This window comes from Tachyglossus aculeatus (genome assembly GCF_015852505.1).
Source record: "Tachyglossus aculeatus isolate mTacAcu1 chromosome 12 unlocalized genomic scaffold, mTacAcu1.pri SUPER_6_unloc_1, whole genome shotgun sequence".
In the NCBI taxonomy this organism is placed as follows: Eukaryota; Metazoa; Chordata; class Mammalia; order Monotremata; family Tachyglossidae; genus Tachyglossus; species Tachyglossus aculeatus.
The window spans coordinates 15150971-15178176 of NW_024044828.1; the positions used below are offsets into that span (position 1 = coordinate 15150971).

The following is a 27206-nucleotide window of genomic DNA, read 5'->3' on the forward strand; positions in this document are numbered from 1 at the left end:
CTTTCCCCTGCCCCACTCCCTTTCCAGCTTGGTTCTCTCCTCCAAAGGTTGGCAGTGCCAGTCTTCTCTCCCTCTACAGTCCTGACGATTCTTGCCTCCCTCTTCCTCTCTCAGTCAACCAAACAGTAGTATTTATTGAGTATCTACTGTGTGCAGAACACTGGTCTAAGTGCTTGGGTGAGGACAACAGAGGTAAAAGACATGATCCCTGTCTCCCTGCTGCTTATCTTTCTTCTTTCCCCATCTCCTCACCCCTGGACTTGCTCCAGCTCCTAGGAGACATCTCCAACCAGACACAGGGCATGGAGGCCAGTAGTCCAAGCAAAAACAACACCTTTTTTTATAACCAAGTCAGGAAAGCCAAATAGTGTAAAGTGAAGAATAATAATTGTGGGTTTTCTTAACCCTTACTGCATGCCCGGCACTGTACTAAGTGCTGAGGTGATACAAGCAAATCGGTTCAGACACAGTACCTGTCCCACCTGGGGCTTACAGTCTTAATCCCCATTTTACAGATGAGGTAACTGAAGCACAGAGAAGTTAAGTGACGTGCCTAAGTTCACACAGCAGACAAGTGGCGGAGCCGGGATTAGAATACTTCTGTTTCCCATGCTTCTCATGCTCAGTGCCATGCTCAAGCTGCAGCTAATAATTAATACTAATACTAATAATTGTGGTGTCTGTTACACATTTACTATGCGCTAAGCACTCTACAAAGCATTAGGGTAGATACAAGATAATTAGGTTGGGCACAGTTCCTGGCCCACAGGGACTCACCGTCAAACTAGAAAGGAGAACAAGATTGAATCTTCATTTTACAGTTGGGAAAACTTGGGCCCAAAGAAGGTGAATGACTGGCCCCAGGTCAAAGAGCAGGTAAAGGACAGAGCCAGAATAGAACCCAGGTCCTCTCACTCTCAGGCCCAGGTTCTTTCCCCTAGGCCACAATCTCCTCTGAAGCCGAGAATTGGAATCTGCTTCTGATAAATCGGAATCCATTGTTGTTGTCATCCTGGCACTGGGCTGGGAAGGCTAGCATTTGTGCACTGCAGAGGGCCACCTACCATCCAGCGTGGATTAATCCAGAAACTGCATGTTTTTCCATAATTTCTACTTGGATTTTGCTTGTTAGGGAGGAACTTGGTCACGAGCCCTTTGAGTTGTGATTATTAGCAGTATTATTTTATTTGTTAAATGCTTGCTATGTGTCAAGTACTGTTCTAAGCACTGAGGTAGATTAATTAATCAGGTTGGACACAGTCCCTGTCCCACATGGAGCTCACACTCTAGAATTGCATGGTTTCCCATATCATGGAAGGTGGCTGCAATTTTTAAAGTGCTCAGGTCTTACTGCAAGCAAGAAGAGAATTAAGAGAGTGCAGGATATGCTCGCTGGAAGCCTGAAACTCAAAAAGACCAAGGCCAGAGGGTAACCGGTATGCCAAGATTCTGTTCCCTTTTGCTGAGAGAAAAATGCTTTCTTCGTTTATAGAAAAAAATGCAAAGTAGTTTGAAGGGAGGGAAAAGGCTTCAGAGGTAAAGAGTTCTTATTGAAGAGAGCTTGCAGATCAGTAATTCAACCATTTGCAAGAATGTTACCCTACCAACAAAATGTGCACTCATTCTTTCCCACTCTTATCCTTGTCAGAGTTTCAGAGTGCCTTTGATGAGAGGCATCAGAAGCAGGGTGGTACCAAGTCCACTGCTTGTGGTTTCAGTTTTTATTCACAATTAACATTCACAGCCTCATGTCTTTTAGGCCAGTCTGAATTCCTTTGTAACTCTGGGCTGGTGTTCATGTTTATGCATAGCAAAAGAGGTTCTGCTTCCATAACCTCAGCCTTCTCCAAGGTGCCAGGCTATTCGGACACTCAAGGTCAGATTGTATAGTTTTTGTTTTTCCAAATACAGGAAATTACCTCACAGAAAATACAGGATGGAAAATGTTGGCACTTAATATGCTAATTATCATTATTAGAACATTATCTACGGTTGTAATTTTGCCCCTTTGCCATTCAAGAGGGGGAAAAAAACCCTATCATCCTGAGTTCCTATGCTAGAAATGGCAAAAAATATGGTAACTGTATAAAGGATCAATGTTCTTTAGCTGTGAAATGGAATAGAGAGAAGCAGCAGCCATGTTGGAAAAAGAACAGAACTAGGAGTCAGGAGACTAATCCCAATTCTGCCACTTGCCAGGCTGTGTGACCTTGCACAAGTCACTTAACTTTTCCATCCCTCAGTTTCCACATTTGTAAAATGGGGATTAAGTGCCTGTTCTCTTTAAACTCTGAGCCCCATGTAGGGACAGTCTCTATCTGATTATGTTGAATCTTCCCTAGTGTGTTACCCAGTGTTTGTCACAGAGTAGGTGCTTAACAAATAACACTGTTATTATCAATATTATTATTATTATCATTATAGTTGCGGTTACAGCAATTTAAAGGGTCTGCTTTGGGAGTGAGCACTGAATGGACAGGTGGAATAATTGATTGAAAAAGTGTTGTGCCCACTTCGAGGCTCAAAAGGAGACAGGCCTTTTCTGCTATGATGCATATTTTCATTTCAAGGATATGGAGGCCGGAGCAGGTTTAGTATCACATGAGTCCAAGGTGCACGGCGACATTTTGGCAGAGTGGGGATTAGAAGTCCCAGTCCTGCAATGTCGACTGGCAGCTTAGCTCACCGACCCGTTTGTTCACTGCTTGACCAGTTTCAAACAGTCCGTCACCTGGAGGTATGGAAAATTTGTGTGAGGACAAGAAAGCTCCACAAGATTCTCCTGGTCTGGACTAGCCAGGTCATTCCAGATACCTACACCCATACCCCAAATTCATCAGTCTCGGGTCCCGAGCCCCAGCCTAGGGAAGTGACTTGGAATTGTCTCTTCATTCACAGAGAATGGACAAATGTATGTCCAGAAGAAGCCAACCATGTACCCACCGTGGGACAGCACTTTCGATGCCCACATCAACAAGGGGAGGGTCATGCAGATCATTGTGAAGGGCAAAAACATAGACATGATCTCGGAAACCACCGTGGAACTCTTTCCTCTTGCAGAGAGGTGCAGGAAGAGCAATGGGAAGACAGAAGTATGGGTAAATGTTTGCTCTGTCAGGTTCACCTTCACTGGAGCTCCAGACCTATAGGGACACCTCCCGTTCAAAAAGGGCCAGTGTCATTGCTGGGAAAGAGTATCTGAGTATGGTGAAGTAAAGATGCAGAAATCGAGGCGCTGGTCAATTCGATCAGTATTTCGATCGATCAATCAATTAGTGATATTAGTGATTAGTGATATTTATTGAGCACTCGTATGTGCACAGCACTGTTCTAAGCGCTTAGGAGAGGCAGTCACAATCCCTTCCCTTAAGGAGTTTACAGTCTAGTGCTTACTATCTAATATTTCAGTTGCCATGAAAGGTCTGGGGGAGACTGGAACCATAGAGGGTTGAAAAGGTTTTAATTTTATACTAACTGCCCTAAACTCATTTATGAGGATGTCACCTTTCATCTGCCCCGTGATCAGTCCAAAAGCCGATCAGCCCAATCAGAGTGTCGATGGCATTGATGAATCAGTCCCCAGCACACATCCGAGACTGCTGGGGGATGTTGGTGAAGCTTATTCAATGCCCTGCTCTCCAGGGGCCACTATTAACCTTTGCAAAGGTCAAGTTCAGAAAACAGATCATTATCATTTGACCTTAAAAGCCCATCAGACCTAGTCAATTGTCTAGTCACCAGAGCCATACGCTGTTACTGCCCCCCTCAGAGAAACAGACTCCGGTCACCATCAGGAGCTGAGGACAGAGGTGTAGGGAGTCAGAGTATGTTGTCCATTTTGAATGCCTGTTCTTAAAATCCAATATGGTTTCTGTATCCCCCACCCCCACCCCCGGCCCTTCCTTCCATATGTTCTGATCTCTAAACCGGGCACGATGAATTACTGAAGTGATTCATGTGCGGTAGCAGCAGAATGCATCATATTAGGGTCTGCTCCAGATGCTGTGGAGAATAATGCAGAATCAAGGAAAGTCGGGGAAGGGGGGATCGGTTGGAATGTGCACTGAAACCTTGTCCCTTAAAACCACCTAAGTAGAGAGCCGTTGAATTTCAGTGAACGCCATCACACTTAGCCAGTGGTGTCACCCAGATGATGACTGATCTTTTTCTTTCCTTCTCTCAACCAGTTAGAGCTGAAACCCCAAGGCCGCCTGCTAATGAATGCAAGATACTTTCTGGAAATGAGCGGCAAGTGATATTTCTTTCTGTTTTGGGGGCTTATGGGAAGGTTACTTCTCTATAGATAAGCAACCAGCTTGGGGGTTTTTCAATGATATTTGCTAAGGGCTTACTATGTATCAAATGCTGGGGTAGATACAAGCTAATAGGTTCGACACAGCCCTTGTCCCACATGGGGTTCACAGTCTTAATCCCCATTTTACAGATGAGGTAACCGAGGCACGGGGAAGTTAAGTGACATGCTCACGGTCACACAGCAGTCACATAGCAGAAAAGCATCAGAGCCAGAATTAGAACTCAGGTCCCCAGGCTCCTGTTCTTTCCACTAGGCCACAGTGCTTCCAGAGCTTTGTTTTCTGGTGGATGAGGGACTGAAATAGAAAAGGGAAGGGCTAGGCATACTGATATTTATGGGGTCCCCCTCCATCCTCAGAGTTTACAATATGAAGAAAAGAACCCATGGCCCTGAGCTGTCCAGGTGTGGACAAGAAAGTGAAGAGAAGGTTTCCAAGTTAGCTGATTAATCTGAACAATGAAAATGGCCAGACTGAACAATGAAACCAAGATATTCACTCTGGGTTATTAGATGATCAAGGCTAGTTCCAATGATCAAATAAACCAGATAATCATCAAATCTCCATGTCACTTGGAACCATGGAGTTCTAATGGAATGTGATTCATTTTTCTTCAGTAAGCGTGGCTTAGTGGAAAGACCGCAGGCTTGGGAGTCAGAGGACGTGGGTTCTAATGCCGCCTCCGCCACTTCTCTGCTGTGAGACCTTGGGCAAGTCACTTAATTTCTCTGTGCCTCAGTTACCTCATCTATAAAATGGGGATTAAAAGTGTAAGCCCCACGTGGGACAACCTTATTACCCTGTATCTACCCCAGTGCTTAGAATATTGCTTGGCACAGAGTAAGCACTTAACAAATACCATCATCATTATTATTATGGTATTTGTTAAGCGCTTACTTTGTGTCAGGCCTTGTACTAAGCTCTGGGATAGATATGAGTTAATTAGGTTGGACACAGCCCCTGTCCCACCTAGAACTCACAGTCTTTATCCCCATTGTGTGGATGAGATAACTCAGGCACAGAAAAGTTAAGTGACTCGCAGACAAGTGGCAGAGCCAGGATTAGAACCCAGGGCCTTCTGACTCCTGGGTCTGTGCTCTATCTACTATGCCATGCTGTTTCTCTAATTGAAGGATATATAATAATGAGAGCCGTTAAGTGCTTATTATCTATGCCAAGCACTGCAGATACAAGATAGTCAGGTCAGACACAGTTCCTGCCCCACAGGACGCTCACAGTCGAAGGGGAAGGGAGAGAACAGGTATATAACAAACTTGGGCTTTGTTTTAGACACTTCAAAGTTTACTGAGGATGGTCAGATGTTACTTATTCCAGCCTTTGTAACCAAGCAAAAGGAAAATTGAGCTTGGAAGTCTTTCAGATGTACAAAATTCTGGCCTAAATTCATTCATTCATTCAATTGTATTTATTGAGTGCTTACTGTGTGCAGAGCACTGTACTAACCACTTGGGAAGTACAAGTCGACAACATATAGAGATGGTCCCTACCCAACAATGGGCTCACAGTCTAGAAATAAATCACAATCCTTAAGAATCGGAAAGGTTTTGCCCTGTTTCTTTCATGTATTTGATAGAAAATTTTATAGGTTTGTCACATGTGCAGTATATTTATAATCTATACTGATTTGCTAAATATAATGAACTGTGTTAATATACTGAAAAAGAACACTGAATTCTAGGACCCACGGAGATTAGGAAAATATGCACGTTTTAAAAAAAGACTCTCATAGAAAAAACCCCCACACCCGTTTTATGTAAATCTTACAATTCCTCATCTGAATTCAAGTTATTTCAGGAAAGGTTTTAAAGGTCTCTGTCTTGAATATTCATGAATATTCATCCTATTACTGCAAACCCGTTTGCCATTTGAACAGGGGAGAAAATAAGAGATGGCAAAAACATGAATTGATGCATCACAAACAACCATTTCACTGGCCTAGGAGAACTTTTTTGAAAATGAATCTTTCAATTATTCATTTAAACCTATCTCTCTCCGCTGACTCCAGCATCTGCTTTGCCAGTGTACGTACAGAGTGTGCATTCAATAAAGGACCCCATTTTCCAATGAGCCAGAGGGAATCTTACTGGCAGGTTCACCATCCGAGCAATGAGCTCAGTAAACCGGGAAAGTATACGGCATGGGCTTTGGGAGCGACAGCCGTCGCGACAAACTGGGAAAGCTTTGATATTTAGAGAAATTCTGACTTTTGGTAAATGTCCTCAGAAGTGGAATGGAGACTGGCAGGGTGGCGGGGAGGGAGGAGGGAGTTAGAAATATAGTACACCCCCACCAATATGCAAAACATTTAACTGGGTGCAAATGAATGACTAGAAATATGGTCAGCACTCTGACAGGCAATAATTTCCCTCTCCACCACTGAATTTGCATATTTTCATTTCTTCCCCCTCCACATTGAGACAGGGCCTAGTTGGTAGAGATGGTCTCTCCCATTGAGAACAGTGGACCAGAGATTTCAGGATTGAGAACCTGCGGGAAGGAAATTGCTGTCTGTGCTCAGGGTTAGTGTGCAGTACTCCCTTGTCCCACCCAGTTATTTTCCCCGTGGGGCATGGGGCGCAATGAATGAATAGGCGGGCAGGGTGGGGGTGATCAGCCTATGGCACTGACCAGCCTCCAAGAGCCCAGAACTCTGGTGCCTTTTATTAGAATGCTCCTCTCCTGGCATTCAGCGCTCTGTTCAGTAGTGAGCCACTCCAAGTCATCAAGCAATTTAGATTTGCAAAGTGCATTCAGGGTATTCAGTTAAAGGTAATCAATTTGCCTATGTACTTGTTTTGTTGTCTGTCTCCCCCCCCCCTTCTAGATTACAAGCCTGTTGTTTGGTAGGCATTGTATCTACTGCCAAATTGTACTTTTCAAGCGCTTAGTACAGTGTTCTGCACACAGTAAGCACTCAGTAAATATGATTGAATGAATGAATTTGGCTAATTATTTACCGGAGCAGTATTTACAACAGTCATACTCGTCTGGGGCCCATACCTCACCATAACTTGCCCCCGGTTGTTTTTTAAACACTGTTGGAACAGTTTGTGTCCTCTTGAGATGGGTCACCCTAGCCTCTGGGAAGCTCCCTGTTGTTTTAAGTGCCAGAGATGGCTATCTCTTTCCTTCTTTCTCTCCCTCTCTCTCTCTCTCACTGCTCCCAGTTGAATTGAAAATTGCATTTAAAGGTAGAAAGTATAGGACAGGGATTCGAGAGACCTGACTGGAGTTCCAGGACTGCCCCTGACCTGCTGGGTGTCCCTTTCATTCATTCAGTCAGTCAGTCAGTCAATTTACTGAGCGCTTACCGTGTGCAGAGTACTGTACTGAGATCCTGGAAAGTACAATTCGGCAACAGAGACAATCCCTACCCAACAATGGGCTCACAGTCTAGAAGAGGGGAGACAGACAACAAAACAAGTAGGCAGGCATCAATAGCACAGACAAGCCCTGGGCAAGATATTTAACCTCTCCAGGCTTTGGTCTCCTCATTTCTAAAGCAAGAGAAGATACCTGCTTTCTCTGTTTCATAGACAGCAAACCCCATGTGAGACAAGAATTGTGTGGTCCAGTTTGTCTTGGATCTACTCTGTGCCAAGCACAGTGTTTGGCAGTACTAAGTGCTCAATAAATACCGTTATTACTATTGCTATTGTTTTTATTGGTTTAGTCCAGGGCTACCTGGGCCACTGCTTCCAGATCCCATTCTAATTCCAGGCCCTGTCCTGCCTGGCTCCTGTGCCTTCTTTGGTAGCAGAGGGCCTGGGGCCCAGGGCAGCAGCCCAGGAGGGGGCAAGTGGCAAATACAGTGACATTTCAGAACCCCCAGAGGAGAAACAACCTCCACCTGTTGTCGCTCCAGAGAAGGCAGTGCCCCCTACCCCCTTCCTCCCAGCCCAGCTTCCTGGGACCCAGCCACAGGAAGTTGCCAATTGCTGCTTTAGAGCTTGGTTTCAGTTGCAAAGCTACTGCTGTTTTCTCGCCTTTGCCAACATGATGGGCGTCCGGTCCTCAGCATGGAAGGTCGCCCTCTGGGCCGAAAGATGATGTGGAGATTAGAAGCACTCTCCGCAATGCAATTTATGCAATGGGGAGAGAAACAAATTAGCCCATGGGTCAGATTCTTTTCCTTTTTCATTAAAATGCTTCCTGATTTCTTTTTAAGCCCTGTCTAATTTCTCTTGGGTTTGAGGCACTGTGGGCTGGTATTAATTTGTGTGACTAATCTAATGAATTTATTTTTAGCAACAAATAGTAGCAGGGGACTGTCCCGGTGCCATCTATAGTTTCAAAGTTAGATGGTTATCCTCCTTTTCCTCTCCCTTCTCTCATAAGGCATTTTTCTTCCTCCTTTCCTCTCCCATATCTCAAGTCTGAGCCCTCTCATCACAACGAATGAATGAACCCAAAAGGCTTTGATTAGTTACCCCACGATTCCCCCTTACATCTGTACTCTCATTAGACTGAGAAAGGACGACTGTCAACTTGTTGAAGTTGATGGGTATTTCCTATGACCAAGAGATTAAAAATAATAATAAAATAATAATAATAATAACAATAACTGTACAGAGCACTTTTATCTTCCCAAAACACATTAACTCTCTCGCACTATGCCTGTGGGGTGAGGAAATGAAGGTGTTATTAGTCCTATTATTTCTGATGAAGAAACAGAGGCACCGAGAGGCCAATTGACTTGCCTAGTGTCACTCAGAAGGCCATGGGTGAGTTAGACCTAGAATATAGGTTTCCTGACTCCTATATCCCAGATAGTTCCACTAAACCCTTGTATCATGCACCTTAATGGCTGTAATGTCCTAGAAAATGGAGAAGAGATGACAGGTTTTGTGGCTTAGTTCTTGGGAAAGATAAACTTGCAAAGAAGTCAACTGACCACAGTTAAAGTGAAATAAAACGTTATCTGTATAACTGCTTTAACTTTCGCCTGCACTCAGGGAAATGGAATGAATGACAGGTATTTGAAAGTTCATTATTCTGAAGACCGCAAATGTCTGCAACTGCACTACACCACTCTGCTGCCCTCCCCGGCTCAAACTTGTCTCAGCCAACTCATCATAGAATCTTCCTTTTCACTTCTTTCTGCCCCACAGATACCAAGGAGCTGAGTGAATTTGAGACTGAAGGCTTCTTTGCCCTGCACCACCGGCGGGGAGCTATCAAACAGGCTAAAGTCCACCACGTCAAGTGTCATGAGTTCACGGCGACTTTTTTCCCCCAACCCACTTTCTGTTCTGTTTGCCACGAGTTTGTCTGGTATGGAGGTTTACTATTTCATCTGTTGACTTAGGTTTATGCATTTCACTTGGTTGCCTTTGCCATTCTGGCAAGTAATGCTCCAGTTTGGGGGCCTGTCACTCCATTTGCCGTGGCCAACTAACTGCGTTGAACGGGCTGATTTACCTACCAGCCTGGCTATCTGTTCGGAAACAATATGTACTTGTTATCAGTCCGACTTTTCCCCCAACCTACTGCCACCAGGAAACACTCTCATTGGAACCGATGCCTGGAAGGATGGGTCAAAACAGCCCTAAAACAGACACCGACTTCAGCTTAAATGGTCACAGACAAAGAGCAGAGATGTGGCAGAGCAAAGACTAAACTTCCCATCATTCCCTGAGTCTTGTTTTCTCCTCTGAAAATGGTGAGCTAGGGGCTTCTTCTCCCTGATGGACAGGGAGAATTAACCAAAGGCTCAGTTGTAATGGAAAGCATCAGGTTTTAACAGAGAAGCAGTGTGGCTGAGTGGAAAGAGTCCGGACTTGGGAGTCAGAGATCGTGGGTTCTAATCCCAGCTCCGCCACTTGTCAGCTGTATGACTTTGGGCAAGTCACTTAACTTCTCTGTGCCTCAGTTACCTCATCTGTAACATGGGGATTATGACTGATTACCTTATATCTACCCCAGCACTTAGAACAGTGCTTGGCACATAGTAAGCACTTAACAAATACAACCATTTTTATTATTATTATTATTAACAGGGGCAGTATAAAATGCTGAGTAGACTCTTTAGAGATTTCATCAGCCAGTTTTGTAATCCAGTTAGTGAACATTTTCTCTCTGATACACCATCCCCTTAAAGGAAGTGTCAGAGTTAAGCCAAGTTACTTCTTCAGGGTTTAATACTCTCAGGTACCCAAGGTGAATATAAATCATTTGCTATACTACCCATGATGGTCTGAGTGTGGAATGTAGCTGAGAAGGAAGTACAAGAAGTTAAAAACTAGGAGTTGTCCTCTTATTAGGAAATACTGGAAATTTGGCCTTATGTGTATGTATCTGGAGAAAGAGAGAGAGCACACAGCATCGTATCTGAAAACTGAATGTCAATTCTAAGGCTCTTTTATATAGCAATAAGTTATGTATTAGGGGTTGTCCCCATTCTCAAACATCCTGGAGATATGCCCCATTACTGCCCATTTCTGTCTGACCTTTTGTTCTCTCTCAAAGTTCAACCCAGCGGTTTCTCATTTGTTGAGCGCACACAATTTTAGCAGAGTGCATAGAGAAAATATACATGAGAATTATCTGCACAGCAGTTCATGGCTAAATAAAAGCAAGGCCGGGGAAGCAACATGACCTATTGGATAGAGCATGGACCTGGGAGTGAAAAGGACCTGGGTTCTAATCCCAGCTCAGCCACATGACTCCTGTGTGACCTTGGGCAAGTCGCTTAACTTTTCTGTGCTTCAGTTACCTCATCTGTAAAATGGGGATTAAGACTTTGAGCCCCATGTGGGACATGGACTATGTTCAAACTGATTAGCTTGTATCTATCCCAGCACTTAGTACAGTGCCTGGAATATAGTAAGCATTTAACAAATACCATTTAAAAAAAAACACGTTGGGATGCTAGAAGGCAGTGTGATTTGATGACTTTAACTCTGAAGAAGTATTTTGCTCTGGTATCCCAAAGGTAACCAACCTTGTTTTTTATTCCAGGGGTCTTAACAAGCAAGGCTATCAGTGTCGACGTAAGTAAAGATGTTTCAATATTTTACCATTGAACCCGGAAATCTTGGCTTCACCTCATCCTGCCCTCGCTGGAGCTTTGTCAGCCTCCTTGCTCTGACTTGGTTGCATTTCTAGGGAATGCTAATCTCCCTTCCCTGCCAGCTCCCCAGAGTAGTACTCAGTAAACTGTTCCCAAGTGCTGGGATGGCTCCGAACCACTTCCCAGCCTCTCTATTGGCCACCCCAAAATGGGAGCCAGTCTGGTAGAGGACTTGTCCAGGCAACTGGCTTTGCAAGATGACACTGAGGAACTTTTCCGGCTTGCCCCACCTCAGCTTCTGGAAACTAGGAAATGGGCTAAGAGGAATCTTCCCCAAGGACATCCAAAGTTTGATACCAAGTCCCGTTCCTGTGGGATTTGATACTGTGTTCCTCCCAAAGGACACCTGGAGTGTGATCCCCAATCTTCCACCTCCCGGCAGCAGCTGGGGGTTAAATAGAGGTACCCCATAGTTTTTCAGACTCCAGTAGTCTTGGAGCCTGTCTGGAGTCACTGATGTCACAGAAACCCCACATCCACCTTCAGGGGGGACAAAGGGTAATTGACTTCCTCCCCCCTCTCAAGGAAAACCTGGGTTTTATGTACCTTTCATTTTATCCAGTAAACAAGGAAAGGCTAGGGCTTGTTATTATCATTTAGTTGTTCCTCAACCATTTTGTGCTCTCTTGTATGTATTCTTCATAGAATGCAATGCTGCCATTCACAAGAAGTGCATTGATAAAGTTATAGCGAAGTGTACAGGATCTGCCGTCAACAGCCGAGAAACTATGGTAAGTTCTTAGCTTTCCCCTTTGGGCTGAGATATTTAGCTTACCTGGGCAGACGTTCAGGTGATTCACTAGGTCTTTTAGATTACAAGGCATGAGGAGATGGAATTCACTGGGGCTTTCATGGCCCCTCCATGTCACAGGGCACACAGCAAGGCCCCCAGAGCTGCAGTTTTGAGTGCCAACTCAGCGTCTTCCGTAAACTCAGTAGCAGACTAGTCCAAATATCCATGAACCTGCTGCAAGCCTGAATGCTATTCGGCCTAGTAGAGTAGTTGCCCTCTGAGAGCAAATGTTTACGTTGGGATAGGAGCTATCTCTTCAGGATAATACACCCTTTAGCTCCTCTCTGAGGACAGGATTGGGTTTTCTTCCCTGGAGGAAAAGCCTGGCCTGTAGGACAAGGAGGAATCTTTCCAACCCTCTCTTCAGACTCGCTTGTGTTGTTTTGAATTGCTTTTGGGAATGAGCATTCTGCCTTGGCCCATTGGAAAAGTTAAAGGTGGGAAAGGAGTACTTGTTTGGTCATCTAGCTGGCAGGACAGGAATGTCCTCAAGGACTTTAGTTTAAAAACAGCACGTCTCTGTGTTTGTAAACTTTCTGTTGGCAGGTAAAACCTGACAGTAAGGCAGGCTCTTGAGGTCAGACCGCAGCCTCTGCCAGAAATCTTCCCTGGCCTCATTAAAGTTACTTCCCTGTTTCAATTGCTTTAGTCCCCTAGTGCCATTCACCTACTTTGTGGGGATGTTAACGGGATCTGCCCAGCCTGAGGAAGGGGCTACGGGGCGGGGGGGGGGGGGATGAGGGCAGGAGTAACAGCAGCAGTATTATTCATTCATTCATCCATCCATCCATTCAATCATATTTATTGAGCGCTTACTGTGTGCACAGCACTCTACTAAGCGTTTGGGAAGTACAAGTTGTCAACATATAGAGACGGTCCCTACCCAACAACAGGCTCACAGTCTAGAAGCAGTAGTAATAGTATTAATTAAGCTCTGACTGTGTGTGGAGCAATCAGTCAATCCATGGGATTTACTGAGCATTTAACTGTGTGAAAAGCACTGTACTAAGTGCTTGGTAGAGTACAGTACAGCAGAGGTGATAGACACATTCCCTGCCCTCTCCAGTGCTGGGAGAGAGTGTACGAATACCAGAATTATTATTATGGTTGTTATGATTATTATTATTAATTAGACACTGTCCCTGTCCCTTGGGTGAAAGGGAAGTGAATCATTGTGCTTTTCACCCAAAACACTCCAGAGTTTATGTTTTTTGACTGAGGGGAGGTCCTGAGATATCCAGTTGGGATGCTGCATGGAGCCAATCAACTGGATAATTGCTGGATTCTCACTTCCCTGGGGCTAGGTAGACTCTGTGGCTGGATGAGTCACTTAAAGTCTTGGGCCCTCAGTTTTCTCACTTGAGAAATAGGAATAACACCTACAACCTGTCTAAGAAGCGGTTAGGGGAATGGACACTTACAAATGATTGCAATGTCACACATAAAAAGGAGTGGACAGGATGTGCCCAATTGCAGATACTGTGAGGTAGCTAAGAATAAAACCACAAAAGTAAGGTTTCAGGGCTACAAATAGCAGAAAAAGTGTGAAGTGCTACAGCCCCCACGTGTTCAGCTCCTCCTTTTTTTCCTTCTAGTTCCACAAGGAGAGGTTTAAAATTGACATGCCACATCGATTCAAAGTCTACAACTACAAGAGTCCAACATTCTGCGAGCACTGTGGGACTCTGCTGTGGGGGCTGGCCAAACAAGGGTTAAAGTGTGATGGTGAGTCTGACCAAAGCTAGCCAAGCCCACCGGGTTTAATTTAGGTGCTTTAAGTAAATGTAGAATTGCTTATCGCAATGAAGACTGATTTTGTTCATAGTAAATGTGTGCCCTTCCCAGCCAAACCTAGAAATCCCCCTGCATTAAAAAAGCCTTTATTTTATTAATCAATCAATGGTATTTGAGAGCTTACTATGGGCAGACCACTGTACGAAGCGCTTGGAAGAGAACAGTACAACAGAAGGCATGTTCCCTGCCTATAACAAGCTTACAGTCGTACTAGCAAGGATTCAGTGAAGAAATGACTGAGCTGAGGCAGAGTAGTGTCTTGGTCCTCCCTTTCCAACCTAGCCTCCCCCTGCCTCTCCTCCATCTCCCCACACCCTCACCTCCACCCCCTCCCTCCTGCACGGGTCTATATCAAGTGACTCTTTTCTGTTTGTGATCTTCCATGCTTGCTGGTCACCAGGTTGAAGGGGGCCTTTGGGGAGGTCCTCAGTGACCCTACCGGGACCGCCTAGTATTTTCTGTTTATAGATATGGTAATCAATTTGTTTGAGCTTTTACTCTGTGCAGAGGAACGCTGGACCAATTGCTTGGGAGGGTACAGTAATTTGAAGACATGATCCCTGACTCAAGGAGTTTTCAGTCTAGCGGAGGAGATGGATCACAAAATAAATCACAATTAGGGAGAAGCAAGCAATGGAGTATAAAGATATATACGGATGGACAACAGGATGGGGAGAGTGGGTTGTGAGTACCCAAGTGCTTAGGTGAAGTGGATATGCTGAAGAGGCAGGAGGTGGAGAAACAGGGTGGGGGAGATGATAGATTAATCAGGGAAGACTTCCTGAGGGAAATATGATGGCGGGGGCGGGGGGGGGGGGGCTTGAAAATGGGAAGAGAAGTGAGGGAAGTGGTTTGCCAGATGTGAATAGAGAGGGAATTCCAGGCAGAAGAGAGAGTGTGAGCAAGAGGCTGGTGGGAAAAGAGATGAGAATGAGGGACATCGAGTGGTCCCTTACATTGCTACATATCAGTCAGTAGGAGAGAGTGGAATGAGTCCACCTGCCTACCTTGTACCTAAATCAAGTTGCATTATGGAATTGAGACAAAAACAGCAGACTGTATGAGTGTTTTCAGTGGTAATTAAGGGGTTTTTGTTGGTTACTATGTGACAAGAACTGTACTAAGCACTGTGGTAGATGCAAGCTAATTAGGTTGGACACAGTCCATGTCCCACATAAGGCTCACAGAATTAATGCCCATTTTACAGCTGTGGTAACAAGCACAGAGAAGTTCAGTAACTCACCCATGGTCACGCAGCAGACAGGTGGCAGAGAAGGAATTAGAACCCAGGTCCTTCTCACTCCCTGGCCCACGCTCTATCCATATGGTGCTTCTCATTACTATTCTCACGCCATGCTGTTGTACAAGATAAATCATAGAGACTTAGGACCCAGGCTCAATCCAGTACAGGAACACTTCCATTTTCTTTGTCCAGATCCCTGATCTGCCCTAGGGTCAAAGAATCTTGGGGGTGTTATGAGCCCTTTCCACTCTTTCATTCATTCAATCATATTTATTGAGCGCTTACTGTGTGCAGAGCACTGTACTAAGTGCTTGGGAAGTACAAGTTGGCAACATATAGAGATGGGCCTACCCAACAGCGGGCTCACAGTCTAGAAGGGGGAGACAGACAACAAAACATATTAACAAAATAAAATAAATAGAATAGTAAACATGTACAATATTTACAATATTGTAAATATTTACAACATTTACAATTAAAATAATTAGAGTAATAAATCCGTACAAACATATATACAGGTGCTGTGGGGAGGGGAAGGAGGTAGGGCCGGGGGGGGGGAGGGGGAGAGGAAGGAGGGGGCTCAGTCTGGGAAGGACTCCTGGAGGAGGTGAGCTCTCAGTAGGGCTTTGAAGGGAGGGAGAGCTAGCTTGGCGGATGTGCGGAGGGAGGGCATTCCAGGCCAGGGGGAGGACGTGGGCCAGGGGTCGGCGGTGGGACAGGCGAGAATGAGGCACAGTGAGGAAGTTAGTGGCAGAGGAGCGGAGGGTGCAGGCAGGGCTGTAGAAGGAAAGAAGAGAGGTGAGGTAGGAGGGGGCGAGGTGACGGAGAGCCTTGAAGCCGAGAGTGAGGAGTTTTTGCCTGATGCGTAGGTTGACTGGTAGCCACTGGAGATTTTTGAGGAGGGGAGTAACATGCCCAGAGCATTTCTGCACAAAGATGATCTGGGCAGCAGCGTGAAGTATAGATTGAAGCGGGGAGAGACAGGAGGATGGGAGATCAGAGAGGAGGCTAATGTAGTAATCCAGTCGGGATAGGATGAGAGATTGAACAAGCAGGGTAGCGGTTTGGATGGAGAGGAAAGGGCGGATTTTGGCGATGTTGCGGAGGTGAGACCGGGAGTTTTTTGTGACGGATTGGATGTGAGGGGTGAACGAGAAAGCAGAGTCGAGGATGACACCAAGGTTGCGGGCTTGTGAGACGGGAAGGATGGTAGTGCCGTCACCAGTGATGGGAAAGTCAGGGAGAGGGCAGGGTTTGGGAGGGAAGTTGAGGAGTTCAGTCTTGGACATATTGAGTTTTAGATGGTGGGCAGACATCCAGATGGAGATGTCTTGAAGGCAGGAGGAAACCCGAGCCTGAAGGGAGGGAGAGAGAGCAGGGGCAGAGATGTAGATTTGGGTGCCATCAGCGTAGAGATGATAGTTGAAGCCATGGGAGTGAATGAGTTCACCACGGGAATGACTGTAGATAGAGAACAGAAGGGGACCAAGAACTGACCCTTGAGGAACCCCTACAGTAAGGGGATGGGAGGGGGAGGAGGAGCCCACAAAAGAGACTGAGAATGAATGGCCGGAGAGATAAGAGGAGAACCAGGAGAGGACAGAGTCTGTGAAGCCAAGGTTGGATAGAGTGTTGAGGAGAAGGGGGTGGTCCACAGTGTCGAAGGCAGCTGAGAGGTCAAGGAGGATGAGGATAGAGTAGGAGCCATTGGATTTGGCAAACAGGAGGTCATTGGATTTGGGGATGAGGTTGGGCTCTTGGAAAGCCCGCCCCAGGTGTAGGATCCAGGGATCAGTACCAAGAGTTAAATAGACCTATTGTCTGACAGGAGCACTATTGTCATCGAGACCCTTAGCAGAATTAACATCCTCCTCAGAGAGTGTCCAAGACAAACTGAACAGAGTTCATACTGCAGGTGCTTTCCTGTGCTAATGGCTTTCCTCCTGAAGCTCAAACATTTAATCTTCCTTAGCCTTCTGAAAAGTACTTCCCTTGGCTTTTAGCAGTGTGCACGACTAGTCATGCCTTAAACAAGAGACTCCTTCACTGGTACTTTTGATCAGCCGTAACTCAGGACAGCAGAAGCTGAAAAAATTCATATTCTTCTGGTAAGCCTGCCAGCAACCATTTTCTTGACTCTCTTGTACTCCACTATGGCACCATGCTCAGGGTGCAGTAAAATTCAACGGGACCAGTTCAAACCCACCTGTTCACTCACCCAGGAAGCCACCCTGTAAAAACATGCGGATGAAAAAGCCCGAACTTCAGCTGCTTCTTTAGCTGGGGATAATTATGTGGGGTGGTAGAAATGTACCCATTTACAAGGCCTATTGGAAGATTAATAAACACTCATATCCATTGAGAGCAATGGCTCTAAGTCCAGGGCAGAACAAAGCCATTTTTAAAGATGTAGCTTTCGAGGTACTTTTAGATTGTGAGTCCCTTGTGTGATGGGGACTGTGTCCTACCTGATTATTCTCTCTAGGATCCAAGTGTTTAGGACAATGCTTGGCACCTAAGTAAACCTTAAATAACATATAATAATAATAATAATGATAATAAGAATAAGAATACCTCCCCACCTCCCTGAAGGTGAAGTGGATGTGCTGAAGTCGCAGGAGGTGGGGGAGACGATAGATTAATCAGAGAAGACTTCCTGAAAGAAATGTGATTGCAGGAGTGTCTTGAAGATGGGAAAAGAAGTGGTCTGCCAGATGTGAATAGAAAGGGAGTTTCAGGCAGAAGGGAGGGTGTGAGGGTGTGGCCACTTGTAACCCTCACGTAATTCTCTGTTGCTTTCCGCTTCCCAGCCTGCGGCATGAACGTGCATCACAAGTGCCAGAAGAAAGTGGCAAACCTCTGCGGGGTCAACCAGAAGCTCATGGCCGAGGCGCTAGCGATGATTGAAAGCACACAGCAGGTAAGCCAAGCCTTTGTCAAATGACCACAGGGGTTTCCTTCTCCCAGAGGGCCAATATCTGGTGTGGGTTTTGCAGGGACCACCCATGATACCCTCTTAGCCCGATGCAATGTCCTCGGCAGGTCACTGTGAGGGTCCCTACAGGTTTCCCAAGATATGGTGAACTGCCAGAATCCCGCCCAAAAGGATACTATTAAAATGGAATGATCTTCCTGAGGAAAAGGTTCTAGGGGATTCTGCCAGGACCTCTACGACCCTGAGATCCTGATCGACTCTGCTTTCTGCAGCCTTGGAGGATTTCAGTTTTAGGGATGATCTGGTCTGGGCAGGTTGCAGCCAGACTGAATGCAATGCCTCGATTCTCACCTGGGGCTCGAATGCGGTAAAACGTGCTGTCTCCAAACCCCAGATACCAAATTGAATTAAGGGTGCGCCCAAAAGGGGCACCAGCCAAGCAGAGTGTACCCACCCCCCCGATCCAACCTAAGTGCGAGCAGCCAGCCACTGGACCTGGCAAGGTCCCTGCAGCAGGTGGGTGGACGGGGGTTTGGAAAGTCAGAGGAGGTAGCTGGGAAAATGGAAGAAGCCAAGTCCCAGTCTTCCCCCACAGTTTCTCCCTCAACACTTGGACGCTCATCAAGCCTAGCTGGGGAGACCAAGCTGGGTTGGGCATGGCCGGGGAGATCAACTCTTTGTTTGTGACCTAGGCTCGCTCCTTACGGGACACTGAACATATCTTCAGAGAAGGCCCGGTCGAGATCGGACTCACCAATCCTACAAAGCCAGGGATGACGCTGCCGCCTTTACCGATCCCCACTGTGGGGAAAAAAGGTAGCTATTCTGACAGGTGTCCTGGCTGTAGTCACCAAGGGCCTTGCCCAGGGCACTGAGCACCGTCCTCGGGGGCCAACTCCACTGGGCGACGGGGTTGGTGGCTCCCGCAGCTTTTTGAATTGGACTGCCAGCCTCACTCATTCCAGTACTGAAGTACTGCTTAGAGAAGCAACTTGGCTCAGTGGAAAGAGCATGGGCTTTGGAGTCAGGGGTCATGGGTTCGAATCCCTGCTCTGCCAATTGTCAGCTGTGTGACTTTGGGCAAGTCACTTCACTTCTCTGTGCCTCAGTTCCCTCATCTGTAAAATGGGGATTAAGACTGTGAGCCCCCCGTGGGACAACCTGATCTCCTTGTAACCTCCCCAGTGCTTAGAACAGTGCTTTGCACATAGTAAGCGCTTAATAAATGCCATTATTATTATTATTACTGAAGCAAAATAGTAATAATCTTAGTAAATGGTTAACAAATACTATTATTATTATTATGTGCCAAGTGCTGTACTAAGCACTGGAGTAGATACAAGATCACGAAGTCAGGCACAGTCCCTGCCCCATCTGGGGCTCACAAGCTAAGGAGGTAGGAGGACCCACATTGAATCCTATTTTACAGATGAGGAAACTGAGGCACAAAGAAGTGCAGTGACTTGACCAAGCTTACTTAGCAGGCAAGTGGCAGAACTGGGTCTAGAACCCAGGTCCTCTGACTCCCAGGACTGTGGCTTTTTCCATTAGGTCATGCTGCTTCTCTGATTAGATATCCGAGAGTGTCCAGTCACATCTCAAATGACCCAAAATGGTGGTTTCCTGGTCTTTTAGCTCTTCAAAGCTTGTTCCCTCCAAGTCCCCAGCTCCCCTTCCCTTGGGAACTCCAAATGGAAGGAAAGTTGGTGCCTCTGCTTGGAACTCGGGGTCATTTTATGGAGGTCTCTGGAGCCTCAGTGATTTCCAGATAACTGACCCTAGGATGCCACTTTGCTGGCACCAGGGATTTTCCATCTGGGGCCTGGATCAGGGAAATCTTTCCCAACCTCAGGGTGACTTGTGGATAAATGGGGACCCCAACGAGGGTCCAGTTTGGGCCTGGGATGGTCTCAGGGGACCTATAGCCATCCCTAGGGGCTGCCTCCCTGCCTAGGACCTTCCTCTGGGCAGGAGGGAGGGTGATCCAAAACCAGGCTCCAGTACACAGTGGAGGAAGGCTAACAGCTGTTTCTCATTTCCACCAATGAGCCAACAGGAGGAAATGGACTTAACTTGCAGCAGGAGAGATTTAGGTAGGACAAAAGGGAGAACTTTCCAAATGCAGAAGCCATCTTCTGTCTCCCCACTCTAGACTGTGAGCCCACTGTTGGGTAGGGACTGTCTCTATCTGTTGCCAAATTGTACTTTCCAAGCTCTTAGTACAGTGCTCTGCACATAGTAAGTGCTCAATAAATATGATTGAATGAATTGAATGAAAGAAAGAAAAGGGGTTCTCAAGGGAAATAGAAGCAGCACCTTCCATACTAAAGAATCTCAGGAGAAATGGTCAGGATTTTCTCCAAAATGTCATTCCTAGCCGTGGCAGGTAGCCTCAGTTGTATCACTCAATCGGTAGCAGAGATCGTATATTCAATTTTTGTTAAAATTCTTGGCTGAAGCCTGATTTCTTTTAGACTTAGCTTCATTCCCTCCCTCCCTTCTTCCCATCATTCTTCTCCCATAGCTGAGGCTTCCCAGTAGGAAGGCAAGTGGAAAACTGGATGACTACTTTGTCTCCCCTCTAGACTGTAAGTTTGTTTCGTTATGGGCAAGGGAATGTGTCTGCTAATTCTGTTGTACTCTCCCAAGTACTTAGTACAATGCTCTGCACACAGTAAGCACTCAATAAATACCATTGATGGATTGATGACTGAAAAACTGCTCTATTTCCAAATGTCTGTGGCAATGACTGGCTTACACATTTCAGAGCCCCAGGGCATCTCATGGGAGTTGCCAGCAGAAGAGGTGATGAGTCCAGAGATAGCACCCGAACCTGAATCGGACATAGCATCCCTCCAGATGAAATTCACCATTGATGATTTTGTTTTGCATAAAATGCTGGGGAAAGGAAGTTTTGGCAAGGTAAGACTCCAGAACAAATGAGTTTGTCTCTGTAAATCCAGGTAATATGGGAGCATACTCCTTGAGGGCAGGGAGTATGTCTACTAACTCTATTCTCCTCTCCCAGGCACTCAAAACAGTGCTCTGCACAGAGTAAAACTCACAATAAATACTATTGATTGGTTGATGGGTAGAGGCAGAACCAAGGGTCTTGTCGATGCATAAAGCTTTCAGGTTTAGGGCCACACCCATACCCAGTGGCTCACACCTAATCCTGCAAGTCTGCAGCTGAAGCCATATTTAAAAATAATTGTGGGACTGGTTAAGGGCTTACGATGCGCCAAGCATTGTAGGAAGCGTTGGGGTAGATAGAAGATAATCAGATCCCACACTGGGTTACAATCTTAAGTAGGAGGGAGTGCAGGTATTAAATCCCCATTTTGCAGTTGAGGGAACTGATGCACAAAGAAAGGGAAGTGACTAGTCTGTGACTCAGTTCCCTCATCTGTAAAATGGGGATTGAGACTTGTGAGCCTCACATAGGACAGGGACTGTGTCCAACCCGATTTGCTTGTATCTACCCCAGCGCTTATCACATAGCAAGCGCTTTACAAGTACCACAATTATTATTATTATCATTACTTGCCCAAGGTGACACAGCAGGCAAATGGTGGAACTGAAATTAGAACCCAGGTCCTCTGACTCCTAGGCCTGTGCTCTTTCCACTAGGCCTACTTCTCAGGTATATTTCCTCTAGGCTGTAAGTTCATTATGGGCAGGGAACGTATCTGCAGATTCTTCAGCACTTCAGCACTTAGAACGTATCTGCAGATTCTTCAGCTTTGCACATAGTAAGCACTTAATAAATGCCATTATTATTATTATTCTGTATTGTACTCTCCCAACTGCCTAGTACAGTGCTCTGTACATAGTAAGTACTCTAAAGAGATGATTGATTGATTGAGGTATTTCCTAAGGGAAGTACCCTCTCTATTTTCATGGGGGGTGGGAGAGAAGGAAGAAGGAGGAACTGCAGCAACAGCATAGATCACTTTGGGAGGGGCATCCTGGGATTCCCAGTCAGGGTCGCCAACTCCTGAGAATGATTTTTACAAATAAGCCGAATAAAAATACACACTTTCAATCTCTACCATTTGCTCTGGCCCAGAGGCTGCTCATCTGTGCCTTTCCCAGAACGCCTCTCAAGTACCCAAGTGTCTGCCCAACTCTGCCATACATAGCTATCCAGAATCTGAGTGATGGAACCGGGAGTCAGGGCACCCTGGGTTCTACAAGTCCTAGCTCTGCCTCTGTCCAGCTGTGTGACCTTGAACAAGTCACCTAACCTCTCTATACCTCAATTTTCACATATTTAAATTGTGGGTAAAACTGTACTTCTCCCTCCCTCCTAGGTTGTGGTCCTGGGTGGGGCAGGAACTGATCTGATTGTCCTGTAAATAAACCAGTTCTTAGCCCAGGGCTTGACACATAGTAACTAGTTAATAGATAGCATAACTTTGCAAATCCACCAAATCAATCAATCAATCAATCATATTTATTGAGCGCTTACTGTGTGCAGAGCACTGTACTAAGACACTCATGGCCTCCCTTGTGCTTTCACGGGCCTGGGTTTGACCCCTGGGAAAATCTTAGTGGACAATAGGTAAACAGAGTGGAGAAAACCCAATTCATTTGTTAGGGTGGGAACAGGTCACCTGCTTGCTGTTGCCTGGCTTTAACAGGAGCATTTACCAAGAGGGATTGCAAAGTAAATCAGGTAAGAAGAAGTCAGCAGGGGTCAGTCAGGGCTGCAGAACGCTCTGAGTTTGGTAATATAAAGCAATCCACAGCCTTCAGGAAATTCTGCTTTGCGGAGCATACTGTAGCTGATCGTCATTGATACTTTTAGGCCTTCTCGGCAATAGTATTAACCACAGCAAACTCATTCAGCGTTGATTTGGGTGTAGCAGACAATCCTAGAGCCACTCCTCGTTGTTATTTAGCATCGATGAATGTGCAGTTATAACAGGCTCCCAGAAACTCAATGCGCATTATGCAGTTGGAAACTGCCTTTTCAGCTTCTTGGCTTATAGCCGGTTTTGCAATGTTTTACTGAAGGAAATGATTACCGCAAGAGGTCTTTTAATGGGTGATAAGATGTTCTTTCTTTTCCTTTCTACCCACTTGATTCTCCCCAGTTTGAAGACGGTGAATAAGAAGGTGAAGCAGCGTGGCTTGGTGGCTAGAGCGTGGGCCTTGAAGTCAGAGAACCTGGGTTCTATTCCTAGTTCTGCCACTTGTCAGTTGGGGATGTAATTTAACTTCTCTTGGCCTCAGTTATTTCACCTGTAAATTGGGGGTTAAAGCTGTGAGCCCCAGTATGGGACCTGGACTATGTCCAACCTGATTATTTTGTATCCACCCCGGTGCTTAGTGTGGTGCCTGGAAAGTAGTAAGTGCTTAACAAATGCCATTAAAAACAACAAAAAAGATGCTAGGTTAAAGCCACAACCCCTGTTGTGTAAATATTGTGAGGCCTTCCTCAATCAAGCCCTCTCTACCCTGGCTGCCTCTCCCTTCTGCATCATCTATGCACTAGGATCTGTACACTTTGGGCCCTTGATAGTCACCCCACCATCAATCCCATAGCCCTTATGCATATATCCATAAATTGTTTCTATTAATGTCTATCTCCCCTTCTAGACTGTAAGCTTGTTGAGGGGAGGGAATGTGTCTCCCAATTTTGTTGTATTGTACTCTCCCAAGCACTCAGTACAGCAGTTCCACTCAGAGCTCACAGTTTTATGAGGATGTGGGAATCTCCTCCCCATTTTATTGAAGAAACTGAGGGCCAGAGAGGTTAAGTGACTTCCCCAGGTCACACGCAGACCAGTAGCAGACTTGGGTCCAGAACCCAAGTTTTCAGATGCCCCGCCTGTGCTCTTTTCCCTTCCTACTCTTGGGAGAGTGGTTGGGAGGGGGTAGGATCAACATCCTGCCCTCCCTCCCATTGCTTTTGATTCTGTAATCAAAACAATGGAATCCATTTTAAAAAGGGTCAACATGTGGCATGTAAATGCCAGAGAAGAACTTAAGCAAATGAGCAAAACTAAGTGGAAGGGGGAAGCAGAAGGGAATTCCTTCTTGCTTATTCATCTTGTTTCCGTCTCTGAAAAGGCCTCTTCTTTCCTTCCTCCCTTCCAGGTGTTCCTGGCAGAGCTGAAGAAAAGCAACCAGTTCTTTGCCGTGAAAGCCCTGAAGAAAGATGTGGTTCTGATGGATGATGATGTTGAGTGTACGATGGTGGAGAAGCGAGTCCTCTCCCTGGCTTGGGAGCATCCCTTCTTGACCCACCTGTACTGCACATTCCAAACCAAGGTACTGCATCCCTCCAGCCCACGCTCTGTTAAGCGCTTACTATATTCCAACCACCGGACTAAGCATTGGGTTAGCTACAAGATAATCAGGTCTGATACAATCCCTGTCTCACATGGGGCTCACAGTATTTAAGTCAGAGGGAGGAGGATTCAAACCCCATATTACAGATGAGGAAATGGAGGTACAGGTAAGTTAAATGACTTGCCCCAGGTCACACAGCAGGCCCCATCCTCCCCACCCTACCTCTTTCCCCTCCCCACAGCACCTGTATATATATTTGTACAGATTTATTACTCTATTTTACTTGTACATATTTACTATTCTATTTATTTTGTTAATGATGTGCATCTAGCTTTATTTCTATTTATTCTGATGATTTGACACCTGTCCACATGTTTTGTTTTGTTGTCTGTCTCCCCCTTCTAGACTGTGAGCCCGTTGTTGGGCAGGGACCATCTCTATATGTTGCCAACTTGTACTTCTCAAGCACTTAGTACAGTGCTCTGCACACAGTAAGCACTCAATAAATACAACTGAATGAATGAATGAAAGTAGCAGATCTGGAATTAGAACCCAGGCCCTTGTTTTCCCAGGCCTATGCTCTTTCCCTTCTCGCTTGGGGCTATTGAACAGAGGAACTCTCAGAGATGGACCAAGCCTTTACTCTCCTCCGTGAGTCAGGAGGCGATCTCCTTGAGAACCTCAGGGGGCCAGATGAGTTACTATTCATTGTTCCAACTCCATCACTGCTGCCCTTTGCTACTCTTGTGCAGGACTTTGGCCTGTGCTTTCTCAGGTAGGCATGACAGTGAGTTTCTAATGTAAACAGAGATAATGTGGCCAAACCGTAGTGTGAATCTTCATGAGAAATATAAATTGTTCTCGATAAATCTGCTTAAGCAATCTTCTAGAAAGCAAAGACACAAGAACTGTGGCAAACATAAATTGACCATGGAAACATGCAAATCTTATGCATGGAAACTTCCCAATTTCCCTGAGTAATTTCTGAGCTCTGCTTTCTTCCTTCAGAAAGGCATGGGATTCTAAAGAGTTGGCACTCATAACCACATTGTAGCTTTGGCTCTAACCAACCTAATTAGGACCCATTTCATCTTGCCTACCTGCCTCCCTACCTGAAAACCTGCCTGTCTGTTCACCCTTCCATCCATCTCTCTTCAACATTGCAGGGTCACCTGTAGTAGCTCGGTGCCCACTGAGAAATATGGAAAACAGAAGGAACAGAAGGTCTCTCCCACCTCAGTTTCTCAGTGGTTGGTGATAGCAAGTTGAGTGATGGGTGGTCTCAAGTAGAGGGTGGTGGGAAAATCAAAATGTCTGCCTTTAAATGAAAGCTCAAGAATATTTTTTCAAGTAAGCAAATGAGTGGGAGAGCTGTTGAAGACAGCAGGATTTAAGATGCTCATTCGTCTGGTTATATACCGGACAGTCTGGTTTTTGGCTGGGTTGTTCCCTGACGGACACTGGTACAACACTGGACACATCTGTGTCCGGTACTTTTATTTTTAAATGCTGGCCTCCCTTCTCTGGCTCTCGCTGCTGATTTCTGGGGCCCAGAATAGGTGCCAGTGTTCACAGAAAACAGGGAGGGAAGGCAATTAGTACAATACTATGCACACAGTAAGCGCTCAATAAATGTGATTGAATGAATGGACAGGTCTGGAGCAATGGAGGGACCAGGAGTCCCCTGGTGAGAAACTCAGCAACTCTATAGGTTCTGTGCACTTCTGCCAAAGCCCTTCATATTGTGTGTCCTTGTGATGTCACTGGGTTGCCTTACAGTTGGCAAAAGGACCTCCAGATTTCTTTCATGGTACCAATATTTCATTCTTTTCTCACTGCCAAGAGATTTTTTTTCCTCTTTATATTAACAGATGACCCTCACTTATCCATGATCTATCCCTCTTTGGAATTGTCATGGCAGATTCTTAAATTGTTTTCAATCTTCCCTCTGAACTTCTACCACATTAGGGCACCCACATTCCCCTGAAGTGGGCTCCAAGCTCCATTTCCCCAGAGCCGCCCCCTCTTTGCCCCAGATGGAGCCCAAGCTTTGTGTCTTGTTGGTATTATCTGTTGCTTTGCATTGTCAGGCCATTTCTCCCCTCCACTGGTGCAGGTAATCGAGTTGATCATCTGCCATCATTGTCTAAGATGTTGAGGTCTGACTCATTGAGCCAATAATTACTCAGACTATTTTCTCCCACCCATCTTCTCCTCCCCGACCCCTTTCTCTTAGCACCCGGGTGGCATTTGCTTTTTCCCAGTTGACTGGTGCTTTCCAACGTCTTCCTGAATTTTCAGAAAGAACTGTGAGAGGTTCAGTAAAATCATTAACTAATTCCCTTAGTACAGGTTGTCACCCATTCATCCACGCCTGGTAGCTTTACATAGGCTCCCATTTGGCAACGGCTTCACTTCTCTGCTTTCTATTTGGACAGCTGTGTTGATGAGGTCTTCATTACTTCCTAATTTTCAGTACTCCCTTTTTTCTCATGTTTTTATTAAGGAGAGATTTAATCATCCTAGTGAGAAAACAGCAAAGTCACTCTACTACCATCACGGGGTAATTTTCAATCCCGCCTTCCCCTGTATTTCTTTGCGGATGGAGGGTGGGTTGCTACTTTACAGCTGATGCCCTGTATACTGAATCTGCACCATGTCCTATTCTTCCTTGAAAAGACTTGGGAGTTAAAATCTGTGGTTACCATCATCATCAAAAAAACCCCTCTTTTCCC

At 45.7% G+C, this 27206-nt stretch overlaps 1 protein-coding gene across 5 annotated transcripts in view; it reads left to right on the forward strand.

The window, feature by feature from the left end:
• The window catches only part of PRKCQ (protein kinase C theta), a 94215-nt gene that overhangs the window by 45766 nt on the left and 21243 nt on the right, over positions 1-27206 (forward strand). For 3 of the 5 annotated variants that reach the window (XM_038741391.1, XM_038741393.1, XM_038741392.1), the window contains exons 3-12: positions 2899-3098; positions 4188-4248; positions 9446-9608; positions 11295-11326; positions 12052-12137; positions 13795-13924; positions 18047-18156; positions 18864-18987; positions 20939-21093; positions 24277-24450. In XM_038741391.1, the coding sequence (XP_038597319.1) occupies positions 2899-3098; positions 4188-4248; positions 9446-9608; positions 11295-11326; positions 12052-12137; positions 13795-13924; positions 18047-18156; positions 18864-18987; positions 20939-21093; positions 24277-24450 (1235 nt within the window). Of the gene's footprint in view, positions 1-2898; positions 3099-4187; positions 4249-9445; positions 9609-11294; positions 11327-12051; positions 12138-13794; positions 13925-18046; positions 18157-18863; positions 18988-20938; positions 21094-24276; positions 24451-27206 lie in introns of those variants that run through there. The other 2 variants (XM_038741395.1, XM_038741394.1) reach the window with 2 other exon arrangements.